At 49.4% G+C, this 15,893-nt stretch overlaps 1 protein-coding gene across 1 annotated transcript in view; it reads left to right on the forward strand.

Annotated features, from left to right (window-relative positions):
- The window catches only part of LOC145345618 (calpain-14-like), a 113,283-nt gene that overhangs the window by 14,409 nt on the left and 82,981 nt on the right, over positions 1-15,893 (forward strand). Inside the window, exons 3-5 of the mRNA XM_080193451.1 lie at positions 7,711-7,780; positions 8,891-9,009; positions 15,648-15,784. Coding sequence (XP_080049577.1) covers positions 7,711-7,780; positions 8,891-9,009; positions 15,648-15,784 — 326 coding nt within the window. The remainder of the gene's footprint in view (positions 1-7,710; positions 7,781-8,890; positions 9,010-15,647; positions 15,785-15,893) is intronic.

Consider the following 15,893-nt stretch of genomic DNA (forward strand, 5'->3'; position numbering starts at 1 on the left):
ACCACCCTTTGAGTGAAGAAGTTCCTCCTCAACTCGGTTCTAAACTGCACCCCCCTTTATCTTGAGGCTGTGCCCTCTAGTCCTGCTGTCCTTTCTGAGCGGGAAGAACCTCTCCACCTCTACCCTATCCATCCCTTTCATCATCTTATACATCTCTATAAGATCCCCCCTCATCCTTCTAAACTCCAACGAGTACAAACCCAGTTTATTCAGCCTCTCTTCATAGCCCAATCCCCTCATCTCCGGTATCAGCCCAGTGAACCTCCTCTGCACTCCCTCCAAGGCCAAAATATCCTTGCGCAAGTGCAGCGACCAAAACTGCACACAGTACTCCACCCCCAGGTTTTTCAAACTTGCTAATACACCTTCCCTCAGAACATTTACCTCCTCCATCCTATCAGCCTGTATCACGCATTCATCCTCAAAAACATGGCCCCTCTCCTTAGTGAACGCTGAAGAAAAGTATTCATTCAACGCCTCACCTATTGAACATGCACAAGTTCTGTGCATGTTCTGGGAACTGTGATGGGGAAACTGGGACGGAGGAGGTTCGCTCCCAGGTAGGGGAGGACCGCAGGCAGTATGGGAGGGAGGTTAGACAGGTGGTGGAGATGGGAAATGCCCAGACTGAGGGGCTGAAGTGTATATATTTTAATGCAAGGAGTATAGTGAATAAGGTAGATGAGCTTAGGGCGTGGATAGCTGTTTGGGATTGTGATGTGGTGGCCATTACGGAGACTTGGATGTCTCAGGGACAGGACTGGGTACTTCAGGTGCCAGGCTTCAGGTGCTTCAGGAAGGACAGGGAGGGTGGCAGAAGGGGTGGTGGCGTGGCACTGTTGATCAGGGACAGTGTCATGGCTACAGAGAAAGAGGATGTCGTGGAGGGATTGTCTACAGAATCTCTGTGGGTGGAAGTTAGGAACAGCAAAGGGTCGAAAACTTTGCTGGGTGTAATCTATAGGCCGCCCAATAGTGACAGGGAAGTTGAAGTGCAAATAGGGAAACAGATTCTGGAGAGATGTTTTAATAACAGAGTTGTCGTGATGGGAGACTTCAATTTCCCAAACATCGACTGGAATATCCCTAGGGTAAGGGGTATAGATGGGGAGGAGTTTGTTAGGTGTGTTCAGGAGGGTTTCCTGACGCAGTATGTGGACAAGCCTACGAGGGGAGAGGCTGTACTTGACCTGGTACTGGCGAATGAACCAGGGCAGGTGATGGATCTTTCGGTAGGAGAGCATCTTGGATATGGTGACCATAATTCTATCTCCTTCACAATTGCGTTGGAACGAGATAGGATCAGGCAGGCTAGGAAGGTGTTTGTCTGGGGTAAGGGGAGATACGAAGAAGTCAGGAAGTTACTTGGACAAATAAACTGGAAGGAGGCGTTCTTAGGGAAAAGTACCGAAGGAAGGTGGCAGATATTCAAGGAATGTGTGTCTGGAGCTCTGAATGACAACGTTCCGATGAGACGAGGGGGTTTTGGTGGGTCGAGGGAACCGTGGTGCACAAAGGATGTGTTGAACCTAGTCAGGAAGAAAAGGAAGGTGTACAAGAGGTTCAGGGAATTAGGAGATGTTAAAGATCTTGAGGAGTATAAGGACTGTAGGAGGGAACTTAAAAGGGAAATTAGGAGAGCCAGAAGGGGTCATGAGAAGACCTTGGCGGGTAAGATTAAGGAGAATCCCAAGGCCTTCTATAAATATGTGTAAGGTAAAAGGATAAGAAGAGAAGGGATAGGACCTATAAAAGGTGAGGGGGGAAAGGTTTGTGTGGAACCAGAAGAAATGGCGGAGGTGCTTAACGAGTACTTCGCCTCAGTATTCACGGTGGAAGCCGATCTGGGAGATTTTGTTATGGATTTGCAGCAGATGGAAAGGATTGAGTACGTGAATATTAAGGAGGAGGATGTGTTGGAACTTTTGAATTCTATCAAGGTAGATAAGTCGCCGGGACCAGATGGGATGTACCCCAGGATACTGTGGGAGGCGAGGGAAGAGATTGCAGAGCCCCTGGCGATGATCTTTGCGTCGTCAATGGAGACGGGAGAGGTTCCAGAGGATTGGAGGATTGCAGATGTAGTTCCTATTTTTAAGAAAGGGAACAGAGTTAGCCCGGGAAATTACCGACCGGTGAGTCTGACCTCAGTGGTTGGTAAGCTGATGGAGAGGCTTCTGAGGGACAAGATTTACGAACATTTGGAGAGGTTTGACATGATCAGGAATAGTCAGCATGGATTTGTCAAGGGCAGGTCGTGCCTTACAAGCCTAGTTGAGTTCTTCGACAATGTGACTGAACACATTGACGAAGGAAGTGCCGTGGACGTAGTGTACATGGACTTCAGCAAGGCGTTTGATAAGGTCCCCCATGCAAGACTTCTTGAGAAGGTGAGAGGGCATGGGATCCAAGGGCCTTTGGCCTTGTGGATCCAGAACTGGCTTGCCTGCAGAAGGCAGAGAGTGGTTGTGGATGGGGCTTTTTCTGAATGGAGGTCAGTCACCAGCGGAGTGCCTCAAGGATCTGTTCTGGGACCCTTGTTGTTTGTCATTTTCATAAATGACCTGGATGAGGAAGTGGAGGGATGGGTAAGTAAGTTCGCTGATGACACGAAGGTCGGTGGTGTTGTGGATGGTCTGGAAGGATGGCAAAAGTTGCAGCAGGACATAGATAGGATGCAGGACTGGGCGGAGAAGTGGCAGATGGGCTTCAACGCGGATAAATGTGTAGTCATCCATTTTGGCAGAACCAACGGGATGAACGAGTACACTATCAAGGGCAGAAGTCTGAGTAGTGTTGAGGAGCAGAAGGATCTTGGGGTCCGGGTCCACAGGACTCTTAAATCGGCCTCGCAGGTGGAGGAGGTGGTCAAGAAGGCGTATGGTGTACTGGCCTTCATTAATCGAGGGATTGAGTTTAGGAGTCGGGAGGTAATGCTGGAACTTTATAAGACCCTTGTCAGGCCTCATTTGGAGTATTGTGCGCAGTTCTGGTTGCCTCACTATAGGAAAGATGTAGAAGCTATTGAAAGGGTGCAGAGGAGATTTACAAGGATGTTGCCTGGACTGGGAGGCATGCCTTATGAAGTTAGGTTGAGGGAGCTGGGTCTCTTTTCCCTGGAGAGACGAAGGTTGAGAGGCGACCTGATAGAAGTTTACAAAATGTTGAGAGGAATAGATAGGGTGGACTCTCAGAGGCTATTTCCCCGGTTTGAAATGGTCGCTACGAGAGGACACAGATTTAAGGTGCGGGGAGGGAGGTTCAGAAGTGATGTTAGGGGTAAGTTTTTCACTCAGAGGGTGGTGAGTGAATGGAATCGGCTGCCGTCAGTGGTGGTGGAGGCGAACTCGCTGGGGTCTTTTAAAAGACTTCTGGATGAGTATATGGGGTTTAATGAGATTGAGGGTTATAGATAGGTCTGTAGGTTGGTAGGTGATGATGTGATCGGCGCAACTTGTGGGCCGAAGGGCCTGTTTGTGCTGTAGTGTTCTATGTTCTATGTTCTATGTTCCCATTACTATCCTTGACTGGCCCTAATCTCACCCTTGTCATTCTTTTATTTCTCACATAAGAGTATCTCTGCATCTCCCCATTCTGTATCTTTTCCTGATTAGCTTTTTCTCCCTTTATCGAGTCCTGTAAGGGCTTTACCACTTGGGAATAATCTTCCACAAAACTCCTACAATAGTTAAAAAGGTTTCAATAGTTGGCTTACCCCTTTTCCGGTGAAAAGCCTTTGTGCCGGTCCCCCGGTCCCCTGGAGTCTTTTTTTTCCTGAATTCTATAACATAATAACATCTTTTCCTTAAAGGGAAGTTGTGTCTGACAAATTTACTGGAGTTCTATGAGGATGTGTCTAGGGCGGTGGATAGAGGAGAGCCGGTGGATGTGGTCTTTCTGGCTTTTCAGAAGGCGTTTGACAAGGTACCTCACAAGAGGTTATTGCAGAAGGTCAGGGGGCATGGAGTTGGGGGTAGGGTGTTAGCGTGGATAGAGGATTGGCTGTCAAATAGGAGGCAGAGAGTGGGGGTCAATGGGTGCTATTCGGATTGGCGGATGGTGACTAGTGGAGTGCCCCAGGGGTCGGTGCTGGGGCCTCAGCTTTTTACCATCTATATAGATGATCTGGAGGAGGGAACCGAGTGTAGGGTGTCGAAGTTTGCTGATGACCCCAAGATTGGTGGAACGGCAAATTGTGCGGAGGGTGTGGAGAGTCTGCAAAAGGATCTAGATAGGCTGGGCGAATGGGCCAGGAAATGGCAAATGGAATTTAATGTTGGCAAGTGTGAGGTGGTCCACTTTGGTAGGAAGAATGGTAGGAAGGACTATTACTTACGTGGCGAAAAACTGCAGCAGGCGACGGTGCAGAGGGACCTCGGGGTCCTTGTGCATGAGTCGCAAAAACCCAGCTTGCAGGTGCAGCAGGTGGTCAGGAAGGCGAATGGGATGCTGGCCTTCATAGCGAGGGGGATTGAATATAAAAGTAGGGAGGTCTTGCTGCAGCTGTATAGGGCATTGGTGAGGCCGCAGCTGGAGTACTGTGTGCAGTTTTGGGCACTGCACCTGCGCAAAGATATTTTGGCCTTGGAGGGAGTGCAGAGGAGGTTTACTAGGCTGATACTGGAGTTGAGGGGGTTGAGCTATGAGGAGAGGCTGAATAAACTAGGCTTGTACTCGTTAGAGTTTAGAAGAATGAGGGGAGATCTCATTGAGACGTATAAGATGATGAATGGGATGGATATGATAGAGGTGGAGAGACTCTTCCCGCTCAGAAAGGATAGTAGGACTAGGGGGCACAGCCTCAAGATAAAGAGGGGGTGGTTTAGAATGGAGTTGAGGAGGAACTTCTTCACTCAAAGGGTGGTGAATCTCTGGAATTCTCTGCCCGTTGAAGTGGTGGAGGCTACCTCACTAAATATTTTTAAGACGCGGGTTGATAGGTTTTTGATAGGAGAGGGGATTAAGGGTTATGGGGAGAGGGCGGGAAAGTGGAACTGAGCCACGACAGATCAGCCATGATCTTATTGAATGGCGGGGCAGGCTCGAAGGGCTAGATGGCCTACTCCTGCTCCTATTTCTTATGTTCTTATGTTCTTATCTTTGAAACAGAGATGAAACCTTTCAATTTGACCCCAGGCTATTACTTATTTTGATTATTTGTTCTTATCTTTAATAACATCATTTTATGAAGGTAACTTGCTTACAACACATTTTCTTTTGTCAGAATCATCTTTACTCAGAAAACAGGTACATTTGGGCCCCACCCTTCCCAGAACCGGCGCTGGATTCACCGCTTTCCCAAAAAAAATGACCCAAAGGTCTGGGACAATTGCAGTCCGTCTGTGTCACTTTGTTATTTATTGGGAAAATGGCGGCCCTCCTCTCCGCGGGAGCGAGGCCCCTTTAAGGGGTGACCCACATGATGGGGTCAAAACCAATGGAGCGCGAGCGTGTGAACCTGGACCAATCGGGAGGGAGGGAGGGGGGTGCTGGAGTGGGATGTTGTTGGGAGGAGACCTGTATATTTGTGGGCGGGAATTCTCCCACCCCACCCTCCACTGGAATTCTAGTGGGCCGGTGTTGGGGGGTGAACCATGTAACGGTCCATGGAAGTCAGGCAGGAATCTCTGATTTTCAGGCGGGTGTGGCCGGAGAATTCCACCTGTTAAACCCTTCATTGTACATCGCTCTTCTCAATCAATAAACTGTCCAATTCTGGTCACCACACTACCAGAAGGATGTGGAGGCTTTGGAGAGGGTACAGAAAAGATTTACCAGGATGTTGTCTGGTACGGAGGGTATTAGATATGAGGAGAGGTTGGAGAAACTTGGTTTGTTCTCACTGGAGTGATGGAGGTTGAGGGGAGAACTGATAGAAATCTACAAGATTATAAGGGGCATGGACAGAGTGGATAGTCAGAAGCTTTTTCCCAGGGTGGAAGAGTCAATTACTAGGGGGCAGAGGTTTAAGGTGCGAGGGACAAGGTTTAAAGGAGATGTACGAGGCAAGTTTTTTTACACAGAGGGTGGTGGGTGCCTGGAACTCGTTGCCGGGGGAGGCAGTGGAAGCAGATACGTTGGTGACTTTTAAGAGGCGTCTTTACAAATACATGAGTAGGATGCAAATAAAGGGATATGGTCTCTGGAAGGGTAGGAAGTTTTAGTTCAGCCAGGCAGCATGGTCGGCGCAGGCTTGGAGGGCCGAATGGCCTGTTCCTGTGTTGTAATTTTCTTTGTTCTTTGTTACTTGCCACATTGAGCTTTGAGTTACTCCACCCTCAGGATCTTACATCTTTCCATCAAGTCACCGCTAAACTCCAGTGCAAACAAGCCTAGCCTCTCTAACCTTTCCTCATTAGACAACCTGCCCATTCCTGGTATTAGTCTGGTAAACATTCCCTGAACCACTTCCAACACATATACATCTTTCCTTAAATAGGGAGACTGATACTGGACACAATACTCCAGGTGTGGTCACAACAGTGCCCTGTACAACCGAAAACTTCTGTCATCAACCCCCCTCAATAAACAATGACATTCAATTCATTCGATAACATTCCTCATTCCTTGCCGTACCTGTGCACTCATCTTTGTGTTTGCCTTTTTATTTTGTTCTGAATTACTATTCCAGTAGTGTAACTATCCTTAGGGTGAACGGGATCAAAGGTTGTGGGGAGAAAGCAGGATTAGACTGTTGAATTGGATGATCAGCCATGGTCGAGATGAATGGTGGAGCATGCTCGAAGGGCCGAACGGCCTTCTCCTGCTCCTATCTTCTACGTTTGTATCCCATTGCTGTACGCTTCCTGTTCCCTGGATTTCTCAATGCTTGTATGTGTGAAATTTCCGTTGGATTTGATTATTTCCCATCCTTTCTGGGCATCATTTGGATTTACATAGAACATAGAACACTACAGCACAAACAGGCCCTTCGGCCCACAAGTTACGCCGATCGCATCCATACCTACCAGGCCATAGACCTATCTATAAATCCCAATCCCATTAGATCCCATATACTCATCCAGAAGTCTTTTAAAAGACCCCAGTGAGTTCGCCTCCACCACCACCGACAGCAGCCAATTCCACTCTCGCACCAGGGAGAAGAGACCGAGCTCCCTCAACCTATCTTCATAAGGCATGCCTCCCAATCCAGGCAACATCCTTGTAAATCTCCTCTGCACCCTCTCAATAGCTTCCACATCCTTCCTGTAGTGAGGCGACCAGAACTGCGCACAGTACTCCAAGTGGGGCCTGACAAGGGTCCTATAAAGTTGCAGCATTACCTCCCGACTCCTAAACTCAATCCCTCGATTAATGAAGGCCAGTATACCATACGCCTTCTTGACCACATCCTCCACCTGTAAGTTGTGAATTTGTGGTTCAAAGCAGAGGCACAAAAATATCCCACCGAAATCGGTCTAATGATAAACCTCCTTCCCCTTTCAAAAACACATACCCTGACCTGTTGAGTGAATCTGAGAGATCTCTCACCACTCCGCACCCCCCATGGACATTGCACCCCACCCCTCATCACTGGCAGCAGTGTAAGCCCCCCTCCCAAACATGTCAATATTAGGGTGGTGATGAGTTCCCCATCATGACCTCTGCAGTCCACCCTTCCGATCGAGCGGCAGGGTGAAGTGGTTAGATTGCAGCGTTGATCTTTGAATTTTATTGTTCTGGTTTTAAAATAATTCCTTCTCATTGCAGGAAATCCATCGCAATCCCCAGTTTTTTGTTCGAGGGGTTAATCGGTTCGATCTGTGTCAGGGCGCAGTGGGTAAGATCCTCTCACCATTCCTGTGTCGGTGTGAATTTAATATATTTAAACGCACAGTGTCCATTGTTTAAAGTTTATTTATTAATGTCACATAGGCTGACATTAACACCGCAATGAAGTAACTGTGAAAATCCCCTAATCGCCACACTCCGGCGCCTGTTCAGGTACACTGAGGGAGAATTTAGTACGGCCAATTCACTTAACCAACATGGCTTTGGGAGGAAACTGGAGCACCCGGAGGAAACCCATGCAGACATGGGGAGAATGTGCAGCCTCCACACAGACAGTGACCCGAGGCCGGGAATTGAACCTGGGTCCCTGGTGCTGTGAGGCAGCAGTGCTAACCACTATGACACCGTGCCGCCCCTTTTGAATAACTCAAAACTACCAAAACATGAGATAAATGTTCCAGTGCTGCCTGCTGTCGGAATCATAGCGGCTGGGATGGAAAGTGTGCTAATCGACCTCAGCTGGGAGTTTCCGGTTTTGGGGGATATGCAGCTGGAAAATCCTGTCCGTTAACTCTGGGTTACCCCCCCCCCCTCCACATTATAATCCAAACCCCCCCAATTTACAACCCAAATCCCCCCACTTTATAACTCCCCCCTCCCCACCCCAATATTATAATTCACCTCTGTCTCTGTACCTGTTTCTGTCCTTGCCACTCTTTACCTGCTACTGGGTAAGGCCCAGGCTAAATGGGTAGCTGGGTGGCTTCCACTGCCTGGGTTGCTTTGAGGGGAGGTCCCTGGTGTCTGTAGGAGACGTCCTCCCCTCAGGGTCACACCCACTCCATCTCCACCAGCCTGTACAGACTATCCCCTCATTGCCCCTTGCCTGCCTAACTGGGTCAGCCAGTCAGGCCCCACCCACACCCGGGGTCACCCCTCAAAGCATCAGCCGTGACCGCTGAACAAGCCTGGTGCTGATTGGCCAGCTGCACTCTAACATGTGACTTGACCTGAAACAACAAATGTTATCCTCGGTGTAAAATGGCTGCGGGACAGTGTGGATGTGAGTGGCTCCCTCTGACATTGGGGTGTGGGGGAGATAGCAGAGTGTAAAATCCAGCCCACTGTGTGAGTAACATGGCTGATTCTCTCCCTCCAGGAGATTGCTGGTTCCTGGCTGCTTTAGCCTCACTCACCATGAGGAAAGGTCTCTTTGCTCACATTGTGCCACTCAATCAGGATTTCCAAAGAAATTATTGGGGCATCTTTCACTTCCGGGTCAGTATAAATGGTGATGGGGTCCTGTGCCCCATTGTTGCTGTGGTGATGGGTCTGGTTCTGTAATGCATTGTTGCTATGGTGATGGGTCTGGTTCTGTAATGCATTGTTGCTATGGTGATGGGTCTGGTTCTGTAAATCATTGTTGCTATGGTGATGGGTCTGGTTCTGTAATGCATTGTTGCTATGGTGATGGGTCTAGTTCTGTAAATCATTGTTGCTATGGTGATGGGTCTGGTTCTGTAAATCATTGTTGCTATGGTGATGGGTCTGGTTCTGTAAATCATTGTTGCTATGGTGATGGGTCTAGTTCTGTAATTCATTGTCGCTATGGTGATGGGTCTGGTCCTGTGCCCCTTGTTGCTATGGTGATGGGTCTGGTCCCATGCCCGTTGTTGCTATAGTGATGGGTCAGGTCCTGTGCCCCTTGTTGCTGTGGTGATGGGTCTGTTCCTTGACCTTATTATTATGGCGATGTGCCAACAACTGTGTCTCATTGTTGCTATGGCGACGTATCTGATGGTCTCTGAATGTTATGATGTGGAGATGCCGGTGTTAGACTGGGGTATAAACACAGTAAGAAGTCTCACAACACCAGGTTACAGTCCAACAGGTTTATTTGTTCGCAAAAGCTAATGGCGTTTGCTACCAAATAAACCTGTTGGACTTTAACCCTGGTGTTATGAGACTTCTTACTGCTCTCTGAATGTTACAGACCTCCACAAACCTCAGGACTATAAACACAAGTCTGGGGAATGGGGCTCTCAGTCCCAGGCTCTGTGTGGGTGAAGCAGACTCCATTAAGTAAATCAGAGCGAAATGTTACCAAACTATGACAGCTTCCGAAATAACTGGGAAATTGGAAAACTGGATGGTGCAAAACATTGTTAAACAGTAAAAGATCACAACGTCAGTAAGGGTAATCAGATAATATCAACAAATTCAATAGAATGAAGGAACAGGAGAGATTGCACAATCCTGACAGGGGTTATCTAGAGGTGACTGACTGAATAAACACGGAGATTAGTGGAGAATGGACTAAAGCAAGTGCCAAGATGGCAGTGCTGACCTGTGCCAGGGGACAGTGCCAGGGGGAGTTTCCTGCTTGGAGCCTCATTTATTTGTGGTGGGGGAGATTAGGTAATGGTGGGGGGGGTGTGGACATGTGAGTGATAGGGGTGTCAGTGATGTTCAGGGGGAAGGAGCCTGATGTCAGGATGATACCTGGGGGAGGGGGGGTGATGCCAGCGATGTTTGTTGGGACATGTCTACAGATATCTCTGATGTTGTGGTGGGGGGAGAATTTATTTATTTCCAGTGACCAAGGTGCCCTCTGACAACATGCCCCGATCTCACTGGAGCCGGTTCCCGCCTCTCAGAGCTCCCACCCTCAGACCAACGGCACAGACCACACCCACTCCTCCTTTTGGCAAGATCCGGAGGGAAAACTGACCAATGAAGCTGGAGGATTCCAAGTCAGCTTCTCACCAGTACTGACACTGAGACTGGAATTTTACAGGCACGTCTGCCCCGATTCTCCACTGACCTCAGGCAGGAGTGTACGATCCTTGGGTGGACGTGCTGGTAAAGTAGTCCCCTGGTTCTTGGAAAATTTCACCCAATGTCTTCCCACATTTTGAAAGCTGTGGCATCCCCTACAATATAGTTACCTTGGGGAGATTCAGCAGAGTGACACTGAGGCAAAGGGGGGTTAATTTACAAAGACTGGTTTGCATTTCCTTGGCTTTTCTCCCATGTAATTTGCGATGAATGAATGGTTTGAATAGGGCAGAGACGGGAGGAGGTAATTAGAGAGGCCCAGAACAAAGGGATTTTCAAATTACAACTCGGTCTTTCAAAGTGAATCCAGCAAGTACCTTTCACACTCGCCTTGGAAGCCTCTCTTTGAAATGACAGATTTTTATGAATGAAGGGATATGGGTGAGTGATGATGGAGGTATGGAATCATAGAATTCCTACAGTGCAGGAAGAGGCCATTTGGCCTATCAGGTCTGCACTGACCACAATCCCCCTCCCCAGGCCCTATTCATAAGAACATAAGAAATAGGAGCAGGAGTAGGCCATCTAGCCCTTCGAGCCTGCCCCGCCATTCAATAAGATCATGGCTGATCTGTTGTGGCTCAGTTCCACTTTCCCGCCCTCTCCCCATAACCCTTAATCCCCTCTCTTATCAAGAACCCATCAACCCGCTTCTTAAAAATATTTAGCGAGGCAGCCTCCACCACTTCAACGGGCAGAGAATTCCAGAGTGAAGAAGTTCCTCCTCAACTCCGTTCTAAACCGCCTCCCCTTTATCTTGAGGCTGTGCCCCCTAGTCCTACTGTCTTTTTTGAGCGGGAAGACTCTCTCCACCTCTATCCTATCCATCCCATTCATCATCTTATACGTCTCAATGAGATCTCCCCTCATTCTTCTAAACTCTAACGAGTACAAGCCTAGTTTATTCAGCCTCTCCTCATAGCTCAATCCCCTCAACTCCGGTATCAGCCTAGTAAACCTCCTCTGCACTCCCTCCAGGGCCAAAATATCCTTGCGCAGGTGCGGCGCCCAAAACTGCACACAGTACTCCAGCTGCGGCCTCACCAATGCCCTATACAGCTGCAGCAAGACCTCCCTACTTTTATATTCAATCCCCCTCGCTATGAAGGCCAGCATCCCATTCCACATATTTACCCTACTAATCCCCCAATACTAAGGTCAACTTAGTTTGACCAATCCACTTAATCTGCATATCTTTGGACTGTGGGAGAAAACCCACGCAGACACGGGGAGAATGCGCAAACACCAGTCAGTCAGTGACCCAAGCCAGGATTTGAACCTGGGTCCTTAGCGCTGTGAGGCAGCAGTGCTAACCACTGTGCCACCATGCCACTGTGCTAACAGTGCGGGTGAGCTAGGATCTGATTGAATGAACTCAATGGGATGAATGGCCTCCTCCTGTCTCTGTGATCTTGGGGGATGTTAATTTGTGGACAGAAAGATTGATGGAGTTTGACATTTCCAGAGTGAGTGATGTGTAAACTTGGCAATATAGTGAGTGTAAACAGATACTAACCTCTACTTTATCACGCTTTGTGGCAATGAATGGTTTAAGTCTGCCACTAAAATTAGCCTCTGAGTTCAGGATAATAGTTCTGACATTTTATGATCAATTTACTCCAGCCAAATTAGAATAAGCAAATAGTAACTTCTGAGCCACACCTTTAACTGGAAGTCACCCATAATTACTTTATCCCAGTTACTATGGGGATTTAAGAGTTGAGGAACAGAGCTGTAAGTTCAAGTTCCAGCAGGTGATACACTCCCTGAGCGTAGAGGGTGGAGCGGGGGAAGAGGAAGCTGGAATGTGTGGTTCCCAGTTCAGATTTTCACAAGCTCTGGTATGTACCAGAGTACCAAACATTGAGATCCTGGGAAGGAATGGGTCAGGATACACTGAAACCAAATACAGAGGAGGGAGGGAGTGTCGAGCAAGGACAATGAGGCTTTGGAGGGGCAAGAGCAGCATTAAGAGGAATAGTGACCATGGTCCGAGTAATAGGGGGTGAGGGGTAGTCGCTCCCCATCCATTAGTGGGTTCTAGAAAGGGCGTGTGAGTCCTCCTACCAGGTCACTGCCCACAATATGAAGGCACATATCCATCCCATGCTCCCTTGTGCCTGGGCAGAGATTAAAGGTCAGAGTTCAAACTGACCTGGTCAGTTTGTGTGAGAGGTTCGGACAAGAACGTCACCAAAAGCATGAAAGGCATTGGCCGGGATTCTCCCACAGGAAATTCCCCAATTTGCGGGAAAATGGGACTAACTCCTGCCGATTTTTGTTTAGTGTGATTCAGAACGGATCCCCAGCACTCCGTGTATCTCCGAGTGACTCAGCAGGACTCCCCCTGGAAATCTGTGCACAGGGTCTATTCCCGCAGTGTAGCACTGAGCGGGGCACTGCGTACTCACCGATCTGTCAGATAGGTGTGTGTGCAGTGGTCCCGCATTGCTGACCCCCCAGTCGCTGGCCAGCCCCGCAACCCTCCCCCCCAATCGCTAGCATTCTGGCCCACTCACCACCCCCCCCGATTGCTGGCCTATCAGACCACTGTGGGCAGACCCTGATGTTCCCTACCCAGCCAGCTCCAATTTACCTCCCCCCACCCCCAGCAAGCCAGCTCTGATCACCCCCTTACCCCCCCCTTCCCACCAGCCGCGACCCCCCCCCCCCCCACCCCCCCCGCCGGCACCCCAACCCCATCCAGATGGCCAGCCCCGATTGCCATCCTCCCTCCCTCTGCCTGCAATCCCTGTGCAGACTGGCAGCAGGCCCCCCCCCCCCCCCCAATCCTCACTGATCGGCCCCCCCACTCCCCTCCCCCATAGTACACCCTGCCCCCCCAATGGGACCATTCTGTCTCCACCCCTTTGACACTGCCTGATGCCCAGTGGGCAGTGCCAGGCTACCAGGCTGGCACAGACCAAGGAGCACCCCCTTAACCCCACGTCCTTGGGGGGGGGGGGCATCAATGGCCTCTGTTCCCTCCAGCGGGGTGGGCCGCCTGTTCCTCATTAGTGGTGAAGGAGTTATAAACCCCGCTGGAGTGAACCACTCCTGGCAGTGGGCGGTGAGGGTGGGGGGGGGGGGGGGGTGGGGGGGTAGGGTAAGGGTGGGGGCGGGGAGACACTACTGGGCCCAGAGGTTTCAGTCCCGGGCTCGCTGATGATATTGAAATCCCGATTTCTGGTGTGGAGCTGATTACTCTGGAAGTCTGAGCCCCGGGAACACGCGGAAGCTGTGGTGCTCAGTGGGATCCTGTGGGACACCCCCACTGATGTCTCCCAGCCCGTTGGGCTGCTCGAGCAGGGCTGTAGGCTCGGAGAATCACCTCCGTTACATTTAAGTGGTTAAAAAAGAAAGTCTCGCATTAATCTAGCACCTTTCACAACCTCAGCATGTCCTGCAGCTCATTCCACACAATTACACATTCCAGCAGAGTGTCTTATTGATCGTCCATCGTCATCGATAAGGACCTTGACACCATTAGTCATTTTGAAGCTGATTGTGGTGTGTCAGAAGATGACTGATCAGGCCAATTCGGGCACAGAATGTCCTGGCACATATTTTGGACAGACTTGTGTAGACACTGTAGTTGCGTTGGTGGCTCTGGACTTGTGCAGCTCGCGTTAAGTTGTGCTTCAGCAGTACAGTAAAAAAAGACAGTAGGACTAGGGGGCACAGCCTCAAGATAAAGGGGGGGCGTTTTAGAACGGAGTTGAGGAGGAACTTCTTCACTCAAAGGGTGGTGAATCTCTGGAATTCTCTGCCCGTTGAAGTGGTGGAGGCTGCCTCGCTAAATATTTTTAAGACGCGGGTTGATGGGTTTTTGATAAGAGAGGGGATTAAGGGTTATGGGGAGAGGGCGGGAAAGTGGAACTGAGCCACGACAGATCAGCCATGATCTTATTGAATGGCGGGGCAGGCTCGAAGGGCTGGATGGCCTACTCCTGCTCCTATTTCTTATGTTCTTATGTTCTTACACCTTGCTTTGTGAGCTTAACAGCCTTTGTGGATGAGGCAGCGCCAGGTAGGGTGGTTTTGTGCCAGCGTTTCTCAGGTGGTCGTGTCAATGTCAGGGGACTTCAGGGAGGCTTTGAGTGTGTCTTTGTAATGTGGGATTGTGGTTGGTGCAGACTCGATGGGCTCAGTGGCTTCCTTCTGCATTGTCAGGATTCTATGAACAGCTCCGTGGGTGTATCTACACCATGTAGACTGCAGAGGTTCAAGAAGGCAGCTCATCACCATCTTTCCAAGGGCAACTAGGGACGGGCAATAAATGGTGGTCTAGCCAGCGATGCCCACATCTGAAGAATGAACAAAAATAAGGAAGTGAACAGATGGAAGGGAAAGATAGAGGTGACAATAGGGTGGATGCAATGGGTTAGGAGGAGGTTCATGTCCATCAGAAACTCAGTGTGGACCAGTTGAACTGATGGGCTTGAACAAAGAACAATACAGCTCAGAAACAGGCTCTTTGGCCCACCAAGCCGGTGTCAATCATGTTGTCCTATCTGGACCAACCACCTGCATCCCTCTACTCCCCATCTGTTCATGTATCTATCCAGGTAAGTCTTCAATGTGGCTAATGTATCTGCCTCAGCCACCTCACTTGGCAGTGGATTCCAGGCCTCCACCACCCTCTGTGTGAAAAACTTCCACTGCACATCTCCACTCAACCTTCCCCACCTTACCTTGAACTTGTGGCCCTTTGTAACTGTCATTTTCCTGGGAAAAAGCTTCCAACTACTCACCCTATTGATACCCCTCATAATTTTATAAACTTCTATCAGGTCACCCCTCAGCCTCCGTCTTTCCAGGGAGAGCAATCCCAGTTTATTCAACCTCTCCTCATAGCTAATACCCTCCATACCAGGCAACATCCTGGTAAACCTTTTCTGTACTCCCTCCACATCCTTCTGGTAGTGTGGTGACCAGAATTGGACACAGTATTCCAAACATGGCCTAACCAATGTTTCCTATAACTATAACATAGGGGAGCTGCTGTCATTTTCTGTATTATTTATGCGGAAGGGAAGATTTGCCAATATCAAGTCTGTTTCTCTCTCATATTTCAGTTCTGGTATTTCGGTGACTGGGTGGATATTGTGGTTGACGATCGTCTTCCTACCAACAGCAAGGGTCAGCTGATCTTTGTTAGGTCATGTGACTCCAATGAGTTTTGGTGTGCCCTGCTGGAGAAGGCCTATGCCAAGTAAGAGATGCCCAGGGGATGGTGAGGGAGGGAGGGAGGGAGAGGGACACAGTTACGGTTTCCTAAATCTCACTGAGATAGCTTTCACCCTCAACTAGTGTCCCCTCTG

This window comes from Carcharhinus amblyrhynchos, chromosome 7 (genome assembly GCF_965287045.1).
Source record: "Carcharhinus amblyrhynchos chromosome 7, sCarAmb.v2.hapA, whole genome shotgun sequence".
In the NCBI taxonomy this organism is placed as follows: Eukaryota; Metazoa; Chordata; class Chondrichthyes; order Carcharhiniformes; family Carcharhinidae; genus Carcharhinus; species Carcharhinus amblyrhynchos.